Source organism: Epinephelus fuscoguttatus, linkage group LG3 (assembly GCF_011397635.1).
Source record: "Epinephelus fuscoguttatus linkage group LG3, E.fuscoguttatus.final_Chr_v1".
NCBI lineage: Eukaryota > Metazoa > Chordata > Actinopteri > Perciformes > Serranidae > Epinephelus > Epinephelus fuscoguttatus.
Window position 1 is genome coordinate 11,996,106 of NC_064754.1, and position 23,890 is coordinate 12,019,995.

At 41.6% G+C, this 23,890-nt stretch overlaps 1 protein-coding gene across 1 annotated transcript; it reads left to right on the forward strand.

Moving 5' to 3' along the window:
* Positions 1-1,374: 1,374 nt before the first annotated feature.
* On the forward strand, positions 1,375-18,866 carry LOC125886104 (dual specificity testis-specific protein kinase 2-like). Its single transcript, XM_049572051.1, has 11 exons — positions 1,375-1,547; positions 2,106-2,910; positions 8,749-8,870; positions 9,809-9,857; positions 10,149-10,295; positions 11,443-11,525; positions 12,128-12,218; positions 13,241-13,324; positions 13,769-13,855; positions 15,728-15,821; positions 17,404-18,866. Exons 2-11 carry the CDS (start codon positions 2,710-2,712, stop codon positions 18,651-18,653), a joined length of 2,208 nt encoding a protein of 735 aa, XP_049428008.1. The 5' UTR covers positions 1,375-1,547; positions 2,106-2,709; the 3' UTR covers positions 18,654-18,866.
* The last annotated feature ends 5,024 nt before the right edge of the window (positions 18,867-23,890 follow it).

Sequence of the window (23,890 nt, forward strand, 5' to 3'; positions counted from 1 at the left end):
TGTTGTAAGTAAAACATGAAATTATTCCCCACATAAAGTTGAACTTAATAGAGAATTCATAAGATGTAATCAATGTGTTCATTTTTTTTTTTTTTACATTATATCACAAGTTAAAAATTCAAATAGCCATCATCAAATTTGGCTAAAGCTTTCATTTATTCACACAGAAATGAATGAAAATGTGATCTTTTTTTATGTGTGGACAAATTGATTGATTGATTGATTGAAGACATAATTTATATACAGTCACTCTTTCTCAACTCTTGTCTGTGTTTAAGCACAATTGTTATTAGGCTACTTTGGGCTATAAATGACAGAAATAGGTCTGCTTGGTCATAGCCTAGAGAAATGTTGTCTTACATTTAATTTATTGTATATTATATGTAATTTTTCAGTTGCTATTAACACAGTAAAACCCTTTTTAATACATTTTATTTAGCCTTTATAATTGTCAGTCTATACTTATTTAAAACTTGCAATCACCTCAGATTCCCCAAATTAAGCTGAACTTAATAAGGAATTCATTGATGTAATCAGTGTGTTTACAATTGTATTTCAAATAGCCATCATCAGATCTGGCAAAAGTCTTCATTTCTTCACACACAAATTAAGGAAAAAGTGACCCTTTTTTGTGTGTGGTCATTGATCTTTTAAATATAGACATGCGTTATGTCTGAGTTTATAAAATACACCTTTAAAAAATATGAACCTGTTGATTAAACATGGCCATGCTTCTATAATTTTCTTTCAAGCACAGCTTAACACAAGTGTATGCATAGTGCACATATAAAATGATTGATTATTTCAAAGCCAGACATAATTTTTACACAGTCACTCTTTCTCAACTCTTGTCTGTGTTTAAGTACATAAATCGGCTTGGTCATAGCCTATTGAACTGTCATCGTACATTTATTTTCTTGTAAATTATATGTACTTTTTCAGTTGCTATTAACACAATAAATCACTTTTTTAAAAAAAAAATACATTTTATTTAGCCCGTATGCTTGTCAGTCTATTCTTACTTAAAACTTGCAATCACTTCAGACTAAAGATACACTCTGGTCTTGTAAGAAAAACATGAAATTATTCCCCACATAAAGCTGAACTTAGACTAAGTTCATTGGATGCAATCAATGTGTGGACAAATTGATCTTTAAAATATGGGCATGCTTTACGTCTAGGTTTATAAAATACACCTTTAATAGCCTAAAAAAAGTTATTTGTTAAGTAAACAAGTCTAAGCTTCTATTATCTTCTTTAAAGTACAGCTAAACACAAGTGTATGTATAGTGCGCATATAAAATCGATGTTTAGGCTGAGAAACTTTTATTGTGAAATTCCCGGAAGTCCTCAGCACTACTCTCGCGAGCTTGACTCCGCGCTTTCATTATGGTAGTCGTCCCAACAAGCGGCTCGTAGAGCAGGAATCCAGACGGGATTATCAACAGCAGACACCGCCGAGCTACGGAGCGATATTTCTGCCATTAGTCCGCCTCTAACCTCCGGACCACATCGACATTTCCCTCCGGACGGACGTTAGCAGAGAGGTAAGCCGTCGACTCAGCCTCTGCAGCCCGTTTGTCATTGACAGCCCGCGTTATTAACAGTAGCCCGGATTTTTTTTTATTGGTCAGGAGAAATATGGGATTCGGAAACGCTTACGTTACATTTTTTGCTTTTATTTAGCCTTTGTTTAAATATTATTTAACTATACGTAGTTGTAAAAAAAATAAATTCATGGTTGAATGAGGCCTGTGGTTATTGCGAAGCCTGATAGTCCCGGTTGAGCTGTTGCAGGTCGATGATATCCACTGGAGGTTATGGCTTATCGCCCCGCTAGCGGTGATTTTCTGTGGCTACTAGCCTCACGGCCGCCGTACAGGCAGCAGGCAGGCCCGGGCTGTCTTCAGAGGAGGCTCTCGGTCCGTAAATGCGACAAAATCAGCGCATAATGTGTCTTATTGTAAAACGGTGGTGTTAACATCGACCATGCTGCCGTTCCTGCGATTTAAATACAAGTTAGCTGCTGTTACGTCAAATATGTCGGTGTTGCTGTGTTATATTTTAATATAGTGTCCCTTTAATATTCTTACACACTTCCACAGGGACCTTTACATGGCAGCCGGCTGCTCGGCCCTCCTACCCTCTCCCGGTACCGTGCAGCTGCAGCATCCGTCATCTCAGCCTCCACATTAACGGGATGACGAAGGGAACCGAGCCTCCGCACGTAGGCTACCGGCACGGCGAGGCGACGTTCATGGACTGCAGGAATTTCTAAAACCTCGGTGGCAGCGCAGCAGAAATATAAAGTGACTTAACTTTTCATTGTTGAGACTTACCCATCTTTGTGCCACTGGAGCTGGTGGGAACTTGGAGGCTACTTTAGAGGAATCAAGGACTCTAATGAACCAATAAGAAACGTCTTATCAAGTAGAAATTATATTTATTTAATATTTGTGTAATAACCTGAGATCTGCTGCAGTCTTCATCAAGGAGCAGATGTAATCAGAGTTGCAGTATTGTACAAAATATAAGATATACTATCAGGTCATTAGGTCACACATACAACCCACAGAAGACACTGATCATTCTGGCATCATGATGGTGGAAGCCACCATCACCTCGAGTCTCAGGACTATTGCAATCTAACAGACATTTTGGTTCCCCTGTGGGAAAGAACGGAGCAACTGGTGGTGGTCCTCCAGCAACATGGACTACCACGCTGAGTGCTGTTTCTGTGATCCTGAGGAGGGTCACGGTGACGAGCCGCCGCTTCACAGTATCCACGCGCCCAACCGGATCCGCCCGTCCTCCTACAGAGCCCTGAGGAGCGCTGTGTCCAGTCTGGCCCGCATCGATGACTTCTTCTGTGAGAAGATAGGTTCGGGCTTCTTCTCGGAGGTCTTCAAGGTATGTGAGCTGTCTACTGATAAAACAAAAGCTTCTCAGTGCATCTCAGTCCAGTCCAGTCCAGTAATGAGCCCCTTTCTATAGTTCACCTGCTAGAATATATGCTATGTTTACATTCGTCTGCAGCATCCTGTTCACCTGTCCATTTATCAAATCAACGTTTGACATGCATGAAGGAAAATAACACCACGACGTTTAGAAAAGCAATACTTGAATCATACATGATTAAGAGACATTATTTGAACATTACTTGTCAAGTTTATTTCTTCATATCTATCTTTATTATTAAATATCAGGTACCAGCTATTAACAGATCCACATGAAATACAGTTTCTCTGACAGTGTGATGTTAGCATTCAGCCACAGAGGACTGCTGACGCATTTCTAATGTCACAGCTGTCCGTAGCCTGACGTTACCTTATTTAAAAATGATATCAATGAGCTCCACACTCTTACACATTGTACATTTGGGGGAGAAAGGAGCACTGATGTGTGATTGGTACTCTGTATCAGCAGAGTATCAATATCAGTTCATCCCCATGGCCAACACAAACTCAAACCCAAAGATATTCAGTTCACAATGATAAACACATGAGAAAAACAGCACACAAGCTGCAACCAGAGACTGTTTGTAATTCTTGCTTTATAAATGACAGTAAAGCCACACTATGCAGGATTCTCCCAAGAATCAATGTATAGACACATACAAAAGTAGTCTCTCTCAGTCATCACTTATGACCCACTAGAAATTTTTGGCGGTGTGTTTTGGTGCAGATACTCTGTTCTCTGCCTGTATTTTCTTATTTTTGTCCTATTTTCTGTGCTCGGGACATTAAAGGGTGTGTATCCCCACTGCACTCAGGTGAGGTCAGGGCTTCATAAAAAGGAAGTGACCCGGTGCCAGACCATAAGCAGCACACATGCACAAGATGCAGTGCCAAAATAGAATGCAAAAACAGCGAGGCGAAATGTCAAGCAAGAATAAATCTCACGTTGGCTTCCACTTTCGCTGGTAAGGGTATTTTCAGAAAGTAATCGACAGTCCTTCATAGTACATTTAACATGTGGCAAAAAAGTCAAACCTGACTCACTGTTTGCCTCAATGCAAAACAAAGTCATTGCCTATGTACTGCATCAGCCATTCCATTTACATGATCAGTCCCTTATGGAATTACTCGGACAGATTAATAAACAACAAATCAAAAATTCTTGTGCATTTTACCCAGCAGCATCTAACCGCACAATATACTGGCCTGCCTTGAACAGTCAGCTTTAAATGTCCCTGGAGATATCCAGCCCTGGAATTTTAATACAGTTCACAATATTCTCAGATCCTCTCATTTTCATTCAACATCCATAAGAACTGTAAATGTTGCTCCAATAACTTGCCAGAGTTGTAAAATCATTCCTCTGAGCACTATAGGCTGAAACAGCATTTTGGCATCCGATATACCTTCACAGATAAATGATAACTGCAAGCATGTAACAACTATTTGACGAACAGCCATGAATGTCCATGTCTCCCTCAGAATAAGTGTTATAACTTTTCCCCTCTAGAATCACCATCAGGCCAACATTTTAACTTGCCGATCACAACCAAATATCTGCAAAACTACATTCCCATCAGCCTCAGCTGTACTTTGTGTTTACTGCCAATTAGCAAATGTCCGCATGCTAGTTTTGGTCTTGTTTTCAATGTAGAAAAAAGGTCTTCAACGGAACGTTTTGTCATACAGGGTGTCTACAGGTCCTTAAAAAGTCTCAAATGTCTTAAATGATTTTTTCTTTATATAAGGCCTTAAAAAGTCTTAATTTGTCTTATGTTCACATTCGGTCTTATATTTCTGATCACATTACCGCGAAAATTTCTGCAGCCTGACACACCCAGTGACTGTTTACAATCATTGGACAGACCGAAGAGTTGCGATAATAAATAGCAGTTATGACAGCTTAACTTAAACTCACCCAATTGTTATCATTTTTCCTTACCATTCACTTTGAACTGACATCAGTGTGTTTACTTTAAATTTAACTTGGTTATATCTCACACCCTGTCATAGTTTTAGTTGACAAAATTTCCATTGAATTTAAGTCAAGATAATACAAAAAAGCATATACCAGGGCGTATTGTGCAGCTGTTTAATGCCATCTGCAAAATATATCAGTTCTTTCAGATTTTTATATCAAAATTCAAACATGTTTTCTTTCTGTAAAACAAAATATGACATGTGCTTACAGAAGCTATTACCAGCCAATTTTAACCAAAAATATTGTGACATCCACCCATCAATCAATCCCCAACTTTTAGCCACACAGAGCTAAGATTAAGTTAGCTAGTTAGCAACAGCATGCTATGTCGGTGTGTCTTCGTTTCCCCAAAATACCGTGGTTACAGCCCTCTGGCTAGAATTAATTCACTTTGAGGAGAGTGGTATCTATGGCAGCTCCACATTATGCACAAGGCATTTTACAGTGGACTGCTTCAGCAACCAAGACTACAAGGAGCATACGATGGACTACGTCTCTCGCACCATGACTGATACTACAATCCTACTATATCCTAAATTCCTCCCAGCGTTATATCCCGCCTTTCTATCCTGTCTCACTCATATATAATACTGAAGCTAGATACTCTCAAAATGTTAGATACTCGCTCTGTGCAACAGCACTATGGCAATGACTCCAAGTGATGCATAATGCACAAGTCAGATTGTGTGTATGTCAGGTGACAGGCTGACTGGAGGACAGATCCCACTGTCCAGACTAAGTAGATTACTCTCACACCACCTGTGTGTGTGTGTGTGTGTGTGTGTGTGTGTGTGCGTGTGCGTGTGTGAGAGAGAGAGAGTGTGTAGACATCCTACTGTTTTTCTCTTAGGTAGTCTTTATGTACGTGTGTAAATGATCGCCTCCTGCCCACCACCAAATCAAGAGTCCACGCAGCATCCACATGCATCAGTCATGACCATGTACAGTAAAGGCATGTAAAGTAGTTGTTGGAGTATTTGCTCAGGGTGAGGGTTTATACAGAGTGGATTCCAGCGCACATTCCTCCTCTCTTATCTGAAATAGCCAAAGCTTTACACACTCACTCCCAGAAACAGAGTCATTGAAAACCAGGGGAGTGGCGCCTGGTATAGATGAGAACTGTTTATGGCTCGAAGTAGTTTGACCAACATCTTTTATAAAACTTCATACTTAAAAGTTACTCAGTGCTTCATATGATTTAAATGATACGAATACCTCTGGTAACATCCAGTGGTTTAAAGTGCTGCAAAGGATGAAGTTTTGTGTCTTTTATTTTTCTATGTAGATCTGTCCACAAACCACAAACTAGGGTTGCAACAGTATGGTACAATAACAGTCTTAGAAAACACACAGTGTTACAGTGTTGCGGAATAATTATTATCAGTCAGAATGACGTTTAAAGGAATGAAAACAGAGGGGTTTTTTGGTTGAACAAACATTTTGTTACTTTAATTGAAACTTCAAACCATTTTTTAACTTAAGTATGTGTTTCTTCTTCTTCCAATATCGTCGGCAAGCAAACCCACGGTATGATAGCCGTCAACTTTTATATCACAGTATATCTTGAAACTGGTATATCACTGCAACTCTACAGCAAACCAATCCGACTATTTCAAGGACACTAACAATATCACAAGGCTCAACAATAATGATTGCAAGGGGCAAATAAAATGTCATGGTGGGCGAGTAAATCTAGCAACACACTGCTGGCACTTACCTGTTATTTTCCTGGAGCTGATGATGGAAGTAGCTAAGCAGTGAGCCATCTCACTTCTTTCTTATTTATTTTGAAAGTTGTACACGTGCAGTACTGCTCTCGGGTACTCGAGAGAAAATGTGGGTAAAGTTTATGAACTGAAGCACAAGTGAGCATTTCATTTATCCTGGGAACAGGAATTAAGTAGGGTAAAACTCTTAACTATGTATTGTGCAGTTTGCTGCAAGTTTGCGAGCAAGGCAAATTAAATGGGGACATTTTTCAAAGTATGTCTTCATTGTCTTTACTGTTATTTGATCACCGCTAATAAATAAAACAGTTTGTTTTAGGGGCAAGTTAAATTGACTTTGGGCAAGTAGATTTCCGACCTACTTGCCCAACCAGGCAAGTGTAAAAACATCATTAACATTGAATCCTGAATTGTCCTCATTCTGTTTATTCTGTGCACACTTAAAGTGAAACTGATGGTGATCTTCTCAGCTGTGTGGTTGAGATAGAAAACAGTTCATTTCAACCACAGGGGGGCAGCTGTTACTTTAAAATGGCTAGTTAAATCAACCTAGAAACAGTGGTGCCAGTACAGTACAGAAGTAATCCAACTAGAAGTGTGTGGCAGTATATTCACCTGCAGAGACTCCACCCTCTGTCTGTATTTTCCTATTTCCCTCTTACATTGCTATGTTTGGGACGTTGGATGAATCAGAATCAGAAGTTTATTAGGTTTATTATTATTACTGTTAAACTCAGCCTGCTGTTTTCCTGTTAACTCTGTTGTGTTGGCGTGCGTACCTCCTGTCTACTGCTGGGCCAGGTCTCAGTAATGGCCCATTGGATTTGTGCAGATCAGGAGGGTTGATGGGAAATCCAGAAAGCCTATTAGTGCTACGCTATTAATATACACACACACACACACACACACACGCATGCACATACACACACACATACACAGAGATGCATGCACTTGCAGGTCCAGCCAGACACTGTCTGAACTTTGCAGGCACAAATTACCAGTCAATGACCAGTCTGGTCACACACATGACCACAGACCCACTGTACCTGCAGCTTCACATGTTCAGCACATGTTCATGAAGTGTGACACTGGGATTCTCTGCTGTACAGTGTAAAGGTCAAACCCAAGTGAAAACTAGCCAGGTGTTTTTAGACTTGGAAAATAATCTGAACAAACAAAACAAAAAACAGCTTAACTACAAATTAAAACAATTAAATGTAACATTTCTGCATCAGCATGTTTAAATGACTCAACCTTATGTAATATATTTTTTCATTTGTATACTTATATTTTCCCAAAGGTCTGCACTAATATTAAAACCCAGAGAAATCTATAATTTGGTTCTGAGGTAACGGTGTGTTTCATTTGGCAGGGTGCTAGACTGCGACCAAAATCGTCCCATATTTTTTGTGAAAGTGCCTGTCAAAATTTCATGTGGTCGCATTTTTGCAGTGGCACAATGCAGACTGAAGTCTCTAACTCTGACAAAGTGACAGCTGTGGCAGGTCTGCGTTACATCTCTTGTGTGTAATGTCTGTATCGTCACTGCACTGCATTTTTTTAATCATCTGGTTAAATTTCTCGCTGTGACCAGGTGCCGTTTCATGCACCTTGCAGTCCCTCTGTCTCACTCCCCACAGCTAGGGACTGCTCTGCTGGAAGGACAGCAGGGAGCAGCCCCAGTGGCGGGGGATACGCCGGTGGCCAGTGGCAGCACTGGGTCTAAATTGTGCATCAGAAAGTTTGCTGATGCAGTTGGGAGTCGAGGCAGTTCAGAATCAGACACCTTGTGCTGGGGTTTGAAGAAAAAAAAAGACACAAACTGCAACTCCAGCCTGATGCATCTGTTTGATAATTAAGGACAAGCTTGAATAAATGTCAGCTAACTGTGTGGGGACCCAGTGTTGCATACAAAGTAGCTCTTTGTGTGTTTTTATCTTTGCTGTGCCACTTAGTTAGCATTAGCTAACTCTATCCAATGACTGTATTTTGCTGTGTTCACGAGATGAAGCAAGACACCTCCATATCTCTCAGTGTTTACAGTGCTTCCCAACTGTAAACCCTCTCTGGTTGTTTGTTACAGGTGCAGCATCGGATCACAGGGCAGGTGATGGCACTGAAAATGAACACGCTGGCTAGCAACAAAGCTAACATGCTCCGAGAAGTGCAGCTCATGAACCGGCTTTGCCACCCCAACATACTCAGGTAGGTAAAAACGTACATCTGAAAACACATTTCCAGTGTGGTATCGAAGCCTTAATGTTGTCAGGTGAGATTAGATCACTATAATGAGTGTTAATCGTCCTTTTACTAAAACCTCTGATCAGGTTCAGTTACTGTTTTTCTCAGCAATCGGTGAACAGTGAAACAAATATTGCTAATATACCTAATAGTCTGGTTTTAAGGGGACATGTGCATTGTTGTACTGTGTAATGTTCCTTTAAAGGCAGGTACACACATTACAATTGTCTTGCCAGTTATGTTGTTGAGCATTACAATAGATCAAACTTTAGTTTGGAGTGTGTCAACTTTGGGTGTTAGATTATTCAAACTGTCTTTCTGATCCAGACGCATCAGATTTTTTCAAATGTTTAATTTCTACAACTAGATCCAAGGCCGTTGACATCACGTGTTATGATGAGAAATAATAGTTCAAATAACGCTAAAACATTACAGCTAAAGTTGCGCCTCCAGGGCTCTCTGAAAAGTTCTCGATACCCAACCTCTCCGTCCACCAACACATTGAAATGTAGCATTTTTGTTGTTTCTTTACCTTTCTGTAGGGCTGTAGTACTCAAGTTGGGTCTCGTTCTGCGAGTGCTTCCTCTTCCCTGTATGTTTTTAATCCAGCTGAGAACATACAGCACTCAGCTGTTCAGACAAAGAAGTGTCTCAGCAGCTGGTGAGGCAATGCTGTGAGTGAATGATAAACTTGGATGTGGCTCTTGATGAGCTCTTCTTAAAAATATCCCATTACTCAGTTTGCACCATGGCAGTATCAGATGACTTTGTCATTACTACTAAGAAACACAGGGGGTCGCCAGAGTCAACATATTTCACCATAGGGGGCGTTGAAATGTGTGATGAGATAATGGGAGTGCAGAGAAAGGTATTTCAAATCATATTTCTTCTGCTCTCTTCAGGTTTCTTGGGGTTTGTGTGCACGAAGGTCAACTCCACGCTCTGACTGAGGTAAAACTTTTACTCGAATCTTTCTTCTTTTTAAACTGTCAGATTTCTTCAGTTTCTTGAAATGTCTGAAGTATGTAATAGATAAAATAAGTGAAACTCCACATGTCAAAAATAAGTCTTAAAACCCACCAGTAACATTGGGGAGGTATCCATGGCAACATTATAAACTCTGTTTGTATCTTGCAGATGGTCATAAATGATCCATGTGTTGGTTGTCTCTTTCGGCACATGTTACATGTCAATATTTGTCAGGAAGATTTATTGAAGACATGTATTTGTTTCTCTCTGCAGTATATAAATGGAGGCAACCTGGAGCAGCTGTTGGACAGCGACTTGTACCTGTCGTGGTGCGTCAGGATTGGTCTATCTCTGGATATCGCCCGAGGCCTGCAGTACCTGCACAACAAGGGCATATTCCACAGAGACCTCACCTCCAAGGTACAGCATACAGGTTGATTCAATAAATAGAAAGTGAGGCGCTCTGCTATGTTGTTATTAAAGCAACATTACACAGATTTTTCACCCTAAAACAAAGTTTCGACATCATTTAGATCGTACAACAGAGTATTAGGGCCACATTGAGAAAAAAATAAATCTGAGATTTCGAGGAAAAAAGTCTTAATTTCAAGAAAAAAAATCATAACAGGCCTATTCAGCTATTCTGCTAACTAAGTCTAAAAATAACTTTCAAAAGTTGCTTTACACTTGACTTGAACCCCAGCCATGGTTTATGCATGTGAATATCTCGTGCATAAACCATACTTCCCCCACGTCTTCTCTCTGATGCAGACTTTGTCGCTCCTCTGCACAAAAAACTCACTAACAGCCGCTAACATCTGTCTTTTTAATGTCATGGGAAATCTACATATACACCTGGGTCAAATGACACTGCAGTAGTCTCGGGTATTCATCAGCTGCGGCTGTGATCGGCATTGATGGAAACACAACACCCAGGTCAATGCGGTAATTTTAGCCCCTTAACCGGCAAGGTGCAATGATGTGCCACCACAAAATACGGCCTGTCTCCGCCCAAGCAGCGCTCAAACATTGTTACGAATCAGTCTGCACTGAGTGAAAGAGTGGGTGAATAAGTAAGAGATATATATATGAAGAAGTAACCACCGTTTTTAATGTGTCATGTTGAATGCAACACAGAAAGGCATACTCGTCTGCTGCAGAGCTCTACTGGCAATGGGAAAGTAGTCTAGTGCCAATTTTTAGCAGGTTTTCCCGTGTTTAGAAAACTCAAGTACACGTGTTAATTTCAGTGGAAAAGGGTTATAACTTTAGTGAGTGAGTAGCATCTCCCGGGAGCAGTGCGTAACACTTTACAGCTAATGCCATCTTGTAAAAAGCCTCAGGTTATTGATGGAAAGTTTACAACTGTAGCCTGAACAGGTCAGAACAGAGAGCTCATCTTACAGAATGATTTATTTCATCACAGCCTGGACAAATAAAACCAAAACTATCTGCATGGCTAGACTAGAGTCCAGTGAGAAAATGTTTTTTGTACTTTGAGGTGATTTATGAAATTTTACAAATACTTGTTTGTGGATCTCACCTACTGACTCTTTTTCCTGTACAGAACTGTTTGGTTCGCTGTGATAATGGCGTGTTCACGGCTGTAGTGGGAGACTTCGGCCTGGCAGAGAAGATCCCCGATTACAGGTCAGTGGGGTGAAATCCGGCATCTTGATGCCTTTTCCTCTGCTGTAGTCGAAAAAGCAAACAGATCTGTATCCACAGAGGAGCCAGTATAAATATGTGTTAGTACAGGAGGTTATTTATGCTTGGTGTCAAAGGTCCATGCCATCTCAGTGTGTCTTTTGTGCCTAATGTATCGATGAATTACTCCTAGTGCAGAACTAGGTCTCTATATGACACCGGAGATGAGTACACTCTATCATTAGTTGGGGGTAGAGCTTTATTTATTTTTATAATTCCTTAATTTATGAAAGAATTATTGGCACAGTGGTGTTGCTAATATTTTGTTTCCTGCATGGGAAAAAAATCAATATAGTATGGCCAAACACAACAACAAAGCGCGTCAACAAAATTAAGTATGGGCAGGGCTGTTGCTTTTATTGCCTAATGTTATTCAGTGCAGTTTAAATTTACATCATAGACTGTCTCTATAATATACAAAACATCATATATAAAAATTCTATTCTACATAAATAAACTGTAACAATAACTCGCAGCAAATTCTGACTATAGTAGTGATTCAGAGTGAGCACCTGACTTCATGGAAGATCTCTCTTTCTTTGCAGTGACGGTGTGGTGAAGCAGCCTCTGGCCATCGTGGGCTCCCCATACTGGATGGCCCCTGAAGTTCTGAGAGGAGAGCTGTACGATGAGAAGGTATCTCCACAGGATCTTTGGTTTCAAACACACTAAAGATGATTATTCAGGAGTAAAACAGGCTGCAATTTAATCCCTATTATTCGAACCCAGGGTGGGGGAGCCCTTCTGTGCTGAGTTTGCATGTTCTCCCCATGTCAGCGTGGGCTTGCTCCGGGTACTCTGGCTTGCTCCCACAGTCCAAAGACATGCAGTGACTCTAAATTGCCCGTAGGTTTGAATGTGTGTGAATGGTTGTCTGTCTCTACATGTCAGCCCTGTGATAGTCAGATGACCTGTCCAGAGTGTACCCTGCCTCTCGCCCAGTGTCAGCTGGGATAGGCTCCAGTCCCCCCATGACTCTCAAGAGGATCAGTGGTTATGGAAAATGAATGAATGAATGAATGAATGAATGAAGCCATGACACTGAAAATCTTTTAGATAACACTGAGCTATGCTTTCTGTATTTCAAAATGACAAATTCTTGGCAGTGCTCCTCTCTCCAACTGGCTTTTCAACCGTTGTTTGTCCTGCAACACATCACCTCTCGCAAGATTTCAGAACAAGACTTCTCCTTTAGCAAGACTTGGGCCAATTTCAAAAATTGTTGAAGTTAGACACAAAAAACATAGGAAATATGGTCCAGGTTTAAAAACACTCATTTCCTTTAAGGTTGAGAGGTCCGTGCTTACACGTTAAGCGACATAACTCTTCCCACCTCATCCTTCTTGCGGATCTCAAGTAACAAAGATTGGATGTCGTTAGAAATGATCGCCCAACTCTAGTCTATACAAAGTGTATTGTTGGGTGTTAGCATACCGACAGTGAGCTTGGGTGAGCCTTAAGGCAACATGAGGCACTAAAACGAATTCAGGGAGTGCTGAATCTGAAATAAATTAAACCTCTCTAGTAATTTTCAGATGTTTTATGACAGAGTATTAGCACAAATACCAAAGACGTATTTGTGAAATCTTGGTTGAGCCCTAACCTAACCTATGTGCGCATTCTCAGAGAACTAACCTAAATTCCTCTCCTCTGTTCAGGTGGACGTGTTTGCGTACGGCATCATCCTGTGTGAGATCATCGCCCGGATTGAAGCTGATCCTGACTTCTTACCCAGGACAGAGGTACCCTTCACGCCTATAATTCAGTCTGGTTGTGTAGGGATGTAAAGGAGAGACATGTCTCTCTCTCACAGACAGAAACATGTTGATACTTTTCTATTTTATTGTGGGAAGAATAATATCTTACGTCAGTGTTCCAAAATGCTCGTTAGGAGAAAAAAGCATTTCAATAGAGAGCCATGGATGCTAGTTGCAGATGCTGATCCAGGTAAAACTAGTCGTCAGTCCGCAGTGAGAGGACCTGAAAGTTCTTCACCATAGGGATGCGTGTCTGTATGTGTAAATGACTGTGTAATTTTAATGGTAATTTTGTAACCTGTATTAGCAGCCGTTATGATTATTCATACTTGATGTGATGTGATTTTACTTAATATTTGCAGCAGCACTACAAGACATGGAGTAATTAACACATTACACTGAAACACTTGTGTATGTACGTGTGTGCAGGACTTTGGTCTGGACGTGGAAGCATTTGAGAACATGGTTGGGGATTGTCCCGCTGCATTCTTTAGCCTCGCTGTGACCTGCTGTAACGTAAGCCCACGCACATACAGTACAGGCCAAAAGTTTGGACACACCTTCTCATTCAATGCGTTTTCTTTATTTCCATGACTATTTACATTTTAGATTCTCACTGAAGGTATCAAAACTATGAATGAACACATGTGGAGTTATGTACTTAACAAAAAAAGGTGAAATAACTGAAAACATGTTTTATATTCTAGTTTCTTCAAAATAGCCACCCTTTGCTCTGATTACTGCTTTGCACACTCTTGACATTCTCTCCATGAGCTTCAAGAGGTAGTCACCTGAAATGGTTTCCACTTCACAGGTGTGCCTTATCAGGGTTAATTAGTGGAATTTCTTGCTTTATCAATGGGGTTGGGACCATCAGTTGTGTTGTGCAGAAGTCAGGTTAATACACAGCCGACAGCCCTATTGGACAACTGTTAAAATTCATATTATGGCAAGAACCAATCAGCTAACTAAAGAAAAACGAGTGGCCATCATTACTTTAAGAAATGAAGGTCAGTCAGTCTGGAAAATTGCAAAAACTTTAAATGTGTCCCCAAGTGGAGTCGCAAAAACCATCAAGCGCTACAACGAAACTGGCACACATGAGGACCGACCCAGGAAAGGAAGACCAAGAGTCACCTCTGCTTCTGAGGATAAGTTCATCCGAGTCACCAGCCTCAGAAATCGCAAGTTAACAGCAGCTCAGATCAGAGACCAGATGAATGCCACACAGAGTTCTAGCAGCAGACCCATCTCTAGAACAACTGTTAAGAGGAGACTGCACGAATCAGGCCTTCATGGTCAAATAGCTGCTAGGAAACCACTGCTAAGGAGAGGCAACAAGCAGAAGAGATTTGTTTGGGCCAAGAAACACAAGGAATGGACATTAGACCAGTGGAAATCTGTGCTTTGTTCTGATGAGTCCAAATTTGAGATCTTTGGTTCCAACCGCCGTGTCTTTGTGAGACGCAGAAAAGGTGAACGGATGGATTCCATATGCCTGGTTCCCACTGTGAAGCATGGAGGAGGAGGTGTGATGGTGTGGGGGTGTTTTGCTGGTGACACTGTTGGGGATTTATTCAAAATTGAAGGCACACTGAACCAGCATGGCTACCACAGCATCCTGCAGCGACATGCCATCCCATCCGGTTTGCGTTTAGTTGGACGATCATTTATTTTTCAACAGGACAGTGACCCCAAACACACCTCCAGGCTGTGTAAGGGCTATTTGACCAAGAAGGAGAGTGATGGAGTGCTGCGGCAGATGACCTGGCCTCCACAGTCACCGGACCTGAACCCAATCGAGATGGTTTGGGGTGAGCTGGACCACAGAGTGAAGGCAATGGGGCCAACAAGTGCTAAACACCTCTGGGAACTCCTTCAAGACTGTTGGAAAACCATTTCAGGTGACTACCTCTTGAAGCTCATGGAGAGAATGCCAAGAGTGTGCAAAGCAGTAATCAGAGCAAAGGGTGGCTATTCTGAAGAAACTAGAATATAAAACATGTTTTCAGTTATTTCACCTTTTTTTGTTAAGTACATAACTCCACATGTGTTCATTCATAGTTTTGATGCCTTCAGTGAGAATCTAAAATGTAAATAGTCATGGAAATAAAGAAAACGCATTGAATGAGAAGGTGTGTCCAAACTTTTGGCCTGTACTGTACACCGTCTCATTTGTCATCATGATAACCCATTATTGCAAAATATGTTTTCAGTTTCATTTTTGCTTGTCTGACATCACCATGGACTGCGTGACCTCTCTGAGACAGTGTGTCTTTGTTGTCAACGTGTTATTAAGTTCTCTAAATGAATGATTTATTGAGGTCTAGATTCTTGGCCATCGGCGTCGCTCTTTGTGTTGATCTTTTGTCCTCGTGTTGTTTACAGATGATTGCAGAGAGGCGTCCCTCGTTCTCTGAAATTGTCTTCATACTGGAGGGCATGGAGAGGGACGAAGAGAGAGAGAAGCCCATTGCACTCGGTAAGAAAAAAAAAACATTTTTCATGTCTTCATTAAATGTAAAATACATGCATTTACAGCACTGTTGATTAGGCATGTCACAACACCAGGAATTTAGTAGTCCATACCAATACCAGTGAAATTCCACGATTCTCAAAACCCACTTTGAAGCCACGGTAAAAACCAAAAACAAAACAATGAATCCCGTGTACTTCAACACTGTCTTTATGTTTTGTCATAATCCCTGCCTCAAATGCAAAGCACTATTCTGAAACAGATATTAATATATAAACTACAATACATTGAGATATTTCTCCTCAACTGTTGTCATTACTTAGCACTTGTACATGTACAATGTGACGATTGGTCGGTATATACTGCTCTGTCATATCCAGAGGAACTGCAACCCCAGTAGGGCTGTACAATGAATTGAAACTTTATCAAAATCACAATATGACCAAGTGCAATTTTCAAATAGCAGGAGCTGCAGTTTTTGTTTTTTTTTAAATAAAAGATAAAATGTATCCCAACACACCATTATTGATGAACTATCATGGTGCTACAGAGACACTCCAGCCTACAAATCATATTCCGGACCTAAGGGAACATGTTTGTGTGCAAAAATTACATCATCATTTTTATGTTTTTCAGCCAAAACTAAATGATCATTTCCACATTTCCACTCATATCGCAACTACAGTATCCGTCAAAGTAATAGCAATATAATTTTGTTTTTGCATGTGGTGCAGCCCTAATTTCCAGTACCTACGGTTCTGGAGAAAAATGAGTACTGTCACTTATATCAGAGTATCGGTTCTTGTGACATCCTACAAGCTTACATGAGTTTTTCCCCCTAAATACTCTGATCTGTCCCCTGTCTCTGAGTGTATTAAGTGTTGTGCTGGAGGATGGGGCGAGGGAAATGCATCATGGATATAACAATAGCATAGATGGCCAACACTCTGATTAGCCAAAGGGTGTGCATTATTTTCAAAAAAACATGTTAATCACTGCAGGGATCCTCTTCAAGACATAATCTCAAGATCAGGTTTTAAAGCAGGACCCATGTATGAGCCCATTGTGCTTTAGTGATACACATTTCCAAACAGACTTTCATTAAAAGTAGCACAAACCATTTGACACACAGAACCCTGGAGTAGTTGCTCGTCTTGCCCAGTTGGCCTTGGCCACAGCGCCTGACACATGATGAAATCACATGACTGCCACATATAGGTTTCCTCTTTTAGATTTTCCCCTGGAGAGTCAGCAAGGCTGACTCATGCCCAGACAAGAGATGAATGAAGAAAGTAGATTTTTGGCAGAACTCCCGGGAAATACCAGGATGTCATGCCCTGGGAGTTCTACCAAAAAATGTACTTTTGTTTTACCGGTAAAAAATACCTGAAGGAACTGGGAAATTTTTAGCACATCATTTACTAAGACAACTTCCCTAAACCAAGCACACAGTTCAACCACACAGTCTATGGCTAAAACTGGTGAGAGAATATAATGCAAAACAGAATAAAAAAGTTCTTGATAGTTATCTTGACTCATGTTAATCTTCCACCCCACTCACGTCTTTCTTCTTCTTTTACTTACTCAGAGCCAGTGGCGGTAGACGTCAGCCCGTACCGGCGCTGCAGCTCTCCCTGTCACCCTGGTGACCGCAGCCAGCAGCGGCAAGGCTTGGCAAGGAGCCAGTCGGACATGTTACCCCCAGCAACCTTGACCCCACCTCTTCTTGGGACCCCTGCGCGGGTCAACCCCTTCTCTCTCAGACAGGATCTGAATGGGGGGCGGTGTAAACTCTTAGACACGCCGAGCAAGTCCGTCATCTCCCTGACCTTCACCCTCCCGGCGCTGCGGGACCCGTGTTCCTCCCCCCACATTCTCCGAGGGATGCCTGGAACGCGAACGCTGCCGAGGAGATGCCGGTCACTCCCCTGTACTCCAGAGCTCAGCCGGACTGTAGCCTTGTCAAGAGACACAGAAGGGAAGGAGGACGAAAAAGAGGAGGATGTCAGAGCGGTGATTAGGAGAGGTATAGGGGAGGTTGTGGAGGACGAGATGAGGAAGAACACGGGGATGTCAGAGAGGGCAGATGAAAGGTTGCAGGTAGAGCAAATGGAGATAACTGAGAAGAGAGAGTTGTTGAAGGAGGAAGATGAAATGGGAGACGATTCAGGTCTTCCTGTGGAGCTGGAGATGGTGTCACTGGAGCGGTTAGAGGAGGAGGAGGAGGAGGAGGAGGAGGAGGATGAGAGTGTGTGTCTAACAGAACCCATGGACTGCACCAAGTCTCCTGAGCCAGCAGAGGGAGTCCTGGACTGCACACCTGGAAGACCCCTGCTCACCTCCACTTCCTCTTCCTCCTTACAGACGAATGGCTGGCGACTTCCCATCTCCAACGGACCTCCCTCTTTGCCCGCTCTGCCACGACTGGACAATAACAACGGCTCGGCCCTTGTGATTGGCCAGCAGGTGCAGTGGGGTGGAGGAGGACGGGCTAATGGTTACAGTGGAGCCCAGGTCCAGTCCTCTGACCCTAGTGGCCCCTCTGAGCAGGACGAGGTCATCTCCTGTCCGGGCTGCTGTCTGGTGGGTCTGAGTTTTCCCTCTGTGTGCCTCCGTGGTTCAGCTGCCGTGCCTACTCCCCGCCGAAGGGCTTCGTTACCACGGCAGCGACCCTACCGGAACCTCAACGGCACCATAACTGGTGGCAGCGCTTCCTCGTCAACAACAGCCGTCACGGCAACCAAAGCTCTACTGTGTCGCAGCACAAATGGACTAGTAGTGGGAGGGCCCATGGTGCCATGTGAGCCTGGGCGGTCCCTGCCAGAGGCCCAGACATAAGCCTGCTTCCTGGGGATTTGATTTTGAACTTGCGACATGCACCGGTACTAAATGTTAGCGGACAAACATAGCAACACAAAAGGTCGCTATGCTAACACCAAGAACCCAATACTGACCCCAGCCTCTGAGACGTGTTGTTAATTCTGTGCAGTCACAGCAAACAGTTGGTGACTAGAGTGCCACCTGGTGGGCTGGAGGATTAAACACAACAAATCGCTGTGACGGTGAAGAACACGGTGGTGTAACAGAAGAGGTGGCTAAAGCAGGCAGAATACAGCTGACCATTGAACAGTCAGAGTCAACAACACGTTACTGCCGCTGGAATGGTGCTGATCCAAACAGAGCAGCTAGTCTGATGCACAGTGATGCTCGTCCCAATTTTTCTGAACCAAATCAAACTGAACTCAACTGTGCTGGCTTCAAATCTGGAGGCTGTCGCATGGGGAAAAAAAGGTGTGTGGCTGATTTAAGAAGCTAAGTCTAAGCATACTTGTGGTTCATTACAACGTGGGTCTTATTTTGGTAGTCTTGGCCGTTGTTTTTATCAGTAATAATAACGTTGTACTCACCAAGTTAACTGCTGAGGTCTGTGAACACGTGACAGTGGACACTGGTCACTTTTGGTTTTGCCTCAGAATGTATTGATGGCCTGACTGCTCGTGTTTGTTGCCACGTATGGTTTCATTGTATTGCAGTGATTAGTTCAGTGCCGGTTCAAAACATGCCTGTTCAGAACGGGCCGTCTGTTTGGCCTGTGGTATTGCTGGTTGCAGCTTTCTCGAGAACCACTCAAACAACTTCACACTCAACACTGCGTCTCCTTGGGTGCTGAGCAATACACCTGGTCCCCCACAGCTACAGATTTATTATAAGTTTAGATATGAAAAACATTGAATTATGATGCTATCCTAACTCATTGCACCCTGAAACAACACGCAAAAGGCCCCAAAGCACTTAAAAAATATGCAACTCAATGATACACTACTTATTTACTGAGAACCCCAGAGGAAAAGATTACACTACTTCATGTACCCTGACAGAGACCTGTTACTGGTTATGTTTCAGGTACAGATTCAATACAATTAAGGACATTGTGAGGTAATGCTTCGCTTTCACTCTTCACTTCAAATAAAAATTTGAATGCAGGACTTTTACGACACGGTATCAATAGTTTTACAATCACGACTTAATAATTTTACCTCCAAAAAAAATGTTCATTCATCTTCTATCACTGCCAATACCAACATTCCTGATCCCACTCACAAGGTCTGCCCCTGAAAAATCCATCGCGGCTACTCATGATCAGAAACACTAGTGAAAGACACTCAGTGGAGTTATTAATATCTAAATAGGCGGACTAGTTGCTTGCTTTGACATAACCACCGCAATTTTAAAGTAGAGCAAGGTATTTTGTCAGGTGTAAGGCGTCAGAAACATTGGTGAAATGCACTTAGCGAGACATTTCGACTCTGCAGAGCCCTGAAACCCTGCCTCCACTGCTGCACAGTTCACTTGTTTATTCAGAGTTTATTAATACTGAATGTGTCACTTATCAAATTTGACAGTTCACATCCCTGCGCCCCCAGCAATACACCTGTGAAGTGTGAAGTTGATTGGATGGACAGTTCTCGAGATATGGGAAGGAAACACAGACAGCTTTATCGTTAGATTTCACCGTGTTCCCAGTTCTCAGCAATAACTTAAGTAAGTATAGATATAGACAATGGCCCACACTACAAAAATAAGTTAAAAGATGAGGATGAGGATTGTCCTTTAATTTGTACAGTGCTTTTTGGCAAAGATGGTGGGAGGAGAGAACCTTTTGTAATTCATTGCCCCTCCCTTTATGGAGGAAGTTTAGGAGGAATAAAAACTCTTTTGTTTTGCATGGCGGCGCCGGCAGCGGCGCTCTGCAAGCCCACGACTGATGGAAACACTGCTGCACTGCACTGTTAATCCCAGGTTGTATAGGGACACATGTAAAGCACAGTGTGGCTGCTGGTTCATAACTGTATGTGAAAACACTGTTTTTAATTCTATTTAATTGATTAACAGTAGCTACAGGGGGAATATTTATAAAATGAATAAAGATGATTTACTTCTGACATTTTTATAGCAGTTGAACTGTGTGTGTGTGTGTGTGTGTGTGTGTGTGTGTGTGTGTGTGTGTGTGTGTGTGTGTGTGAGAGAGAGACACAGAGTGAGAGAGGAGCTGATATCTGTTGCTTTGGGGGACTTATCCTGGGCTTGTCATGTAAATTCTTTATTTTTGCACTTCAGTTCAGAGCACTTTGCAGTAAGACACCAGGCTTTTACTAAACGGTGCTTTATTTAAATCTGTGCTACTGGTGTTTTATATATATGTGTGTGTGGGTGTGTGTGTGTGTGTGTGTGTGTGTGTGTGTGTGTGTGTGTGTGTGTGTGTGTGTGTGCGTGCGCTACTGGCCCAACAAACTACAAACCTTTCATCCTTTGACATCTGCTCCCCCTCACATGTATCTCGTGTGTCTACATGTGCATTTTGATTACACTGTTGTAACTTAAAAAGTGGTATGTGAAGCAGGTATGCATATTTATTGTACAGATCATTCCACACACTGTGTGTGTATGTGCTTTTGAGCGAAAGGTAGAGTGATGGATACTCGCAGGATAACTTTTATCCCGTCATTTCTGATGTTGAACTATGATCTCGCTTCATTTCTATGTTCTGTTCTTCTATACAGCTAGAAACCTGCGTGCAATAATCTGGTAATAAACAAATATGGTTGTGCATAACCCACTGTGCTGTTTTTAATATTTTTTTTCTTTAACATTTACTACATGGGTGAAAGTGAAACGGTACTTACCTGGTGAGATGGTGAGTATTTGTATGTGCGTAAAGATAAAAGTCCCAACCATGCCACAAGACAATCAGTGAAAAAAGGCAATCACATGAGATTTATTAAATCGGTTAAGTGTTTAAAATTTAGGGACATCTATTGGCATATGAAATATAATTATAACTAACTATATTTTCATTTCTGAATACAAATACTTGCCTTGACAAAACCACCATGCTGTCCATCATATTTAGCTATCACTGTAGTAGAGGAGAAGAAGATACTTTATTCATTTTTTTCACTCTGTTGTCATATACACACAGGCCCGAAATACACACATGCACAAACAGAACCTATACATGCATTAAATATAGAAATGTCAGAGCAAGGGGCAGCCTTGGACAGCAGTTGGGGGTTTGGTGTTTTGCTCAAGAGCACATTAGCAGTGCCCAGGAGGCAAACTGGCACCTCTCCAGCTACCAGTCCATGCTTCGTCCTTGGTCCAGACAGGGACTTAAACCTGTGACCTTCCGATTCCCAACTCAAGTCGCGATGGACTGAGCTACTGCCACCAGGAGTGTGGTAGTACTGAATATAACTGAATCAGTATGTGCCAAAAAAATCACAACATACACACCTGATTCGTAACTTATAAGCCAGATAATAGAGTTAAATGTGTGAATAATAGACACCTTTGAAAAAAAAATGCTACTAAATAAAATAATATTAAATGTTTTCTTTTGATTGATTCATCAAATGACACACCGCCTCAGTCTTTATGTAGCTTGTCTCATACTGACAATACCGGCAACAATAAAATGATTGTTATTAAAACTGAAATAACCAAAAAGTACCTTACCTTAACTTAACTTTATGAAATCTTAATAATAAATAACAAGCTAAATAACACACCACAAAAGCTCTTCCTGAGGTATAACCTGAAAACATTTCTATCCTCGCTTGCAGCCATCAGCAGCTCTGCAACAAACTTTTACTTCAACAAAAGGAAATACCACAAAAACATGTGCTGCAACTCACACATTCTTATCACCTGTATGATGTAACCGTAAAATACAAAAATCTAAAAGCCACAGAAAGAACTGTGGGTGCCTGTGATGCAGATCTGCTGCCCTCATTAACCTCGAGAGAGCAAAGACCGCACCCCTTTAAAAATGGGTCAGACAGGCGGTTAACACTCACCAGCTGTGAGTCTAGACAGAACACTGTTATTCAACAATACGTTGGGTTTATATTACCGCAGGACATTTCCAACAAACGTAGTTTCATTTTCATTCTATGGTTTCCTGCAGTTAGCTGCCATTTCTTGTAAATGGTGGAGGGAGGGGTGAGCAGATCAGAGGAGCTTTAGGAGGAGGATACAAGAGGATATAGATGCTCATGTCAGATAAACAGCAGACTCTTTTACAGCTATATGGAAGATCATGGTTCATAACTTTTTGATAATTTTCCAGTAATTTCCAAGTCGTTTCATAGAAAGGACCATATGCTGTATTTTGGCACTATGTAAAGGGAAATTCTACATTACTGTTAGTGTGACCGAGAGAGTTTTAAAGTCAGTACACAGCTACACACATAACAATGTGAAATCTGTCTACAGGCATGAATATAATGCAACATGAAAAACGTAGTATAAGTAGAAGTATTGAAGGGGAACTTCCTATGATCTGAGGCAGTCCAAAAACATATGTTGACATGAACAACTCTCTCCCAAAACTAAAAGCTAAAGTGCTAAAACTCAAATTAGTGATGTCACTGAGTGTGAAGTCTGCAGCTGCTCCATGCACAGTGAATTGGGTAAGTTTTCAAAGGCACATCAAAGGGCAAGCCAAAATCTCAAGGCACACCTGTATTTATATCTGTGCACAATAGCTTCTATAACGTGTGTTATCACTCTTATCATGACATAATACAATGAAAATAAGGAAAAATAGCTCTCGTGATACTGTCGCCTGACTCTCTTTGTTGTCATTTTATCCGTGCAATAAAGCGATCCATTGTCCCACTCATGGCTTTCTCCTTTTAAATGTTATCGACGACCAATAAGATCCCTTAGTTAGGAAATGGGTGCACACAACATACTGATACAGTCAGTTAAAAAATAATTCATTATTTATTGTACAGGCCCAATTGAATATTGCAATAATAATGTGTGGTTATTACAAAACCCCACGGCTCACATGGATTAGCATCACAGCTCACCAGTGTGTCACGACACATCATTTGAGAAACACTGTTCCAGATCACTGCTTCCCAACCTGGGGGTCTAGACCTCGGTTAGGGGTCGCTAAAGCTTCACAGTGGGCCTTTTTATCTCAATTTCTTTAACCTTGTAAAGCACTTTGTGCTACATTTGTGTATGAAAAGTGCTTTATAAATAAAGATTGATTGATTGGTTGA

Excerpts from the sequence above, each read along its gene's own strand:
- LOC125886104 (XM_049572051.1), top strand. The coding sequence starts at position 2,710 with ATGGACTACCACGCTGAGTGCTGTTTCTGTGATCCTGAGGAGGGTCAC. Across the intron at positions 10,296-11,442 it reads ACAGAGACCTCACCTCCAAG|AACTGTTTGGTTCGCTGTGA; the intron begins GTACAGCATACA and ends TTTCCTGTACAG. Across the intron at positions 11,526-12,127 it reads GAGAAGATCCCCGATTACAG|TGACGGTGTGGTGAAGCAGC; the intron begins GTCAGTGGGGTG and ends CTTTCTTTGCAG.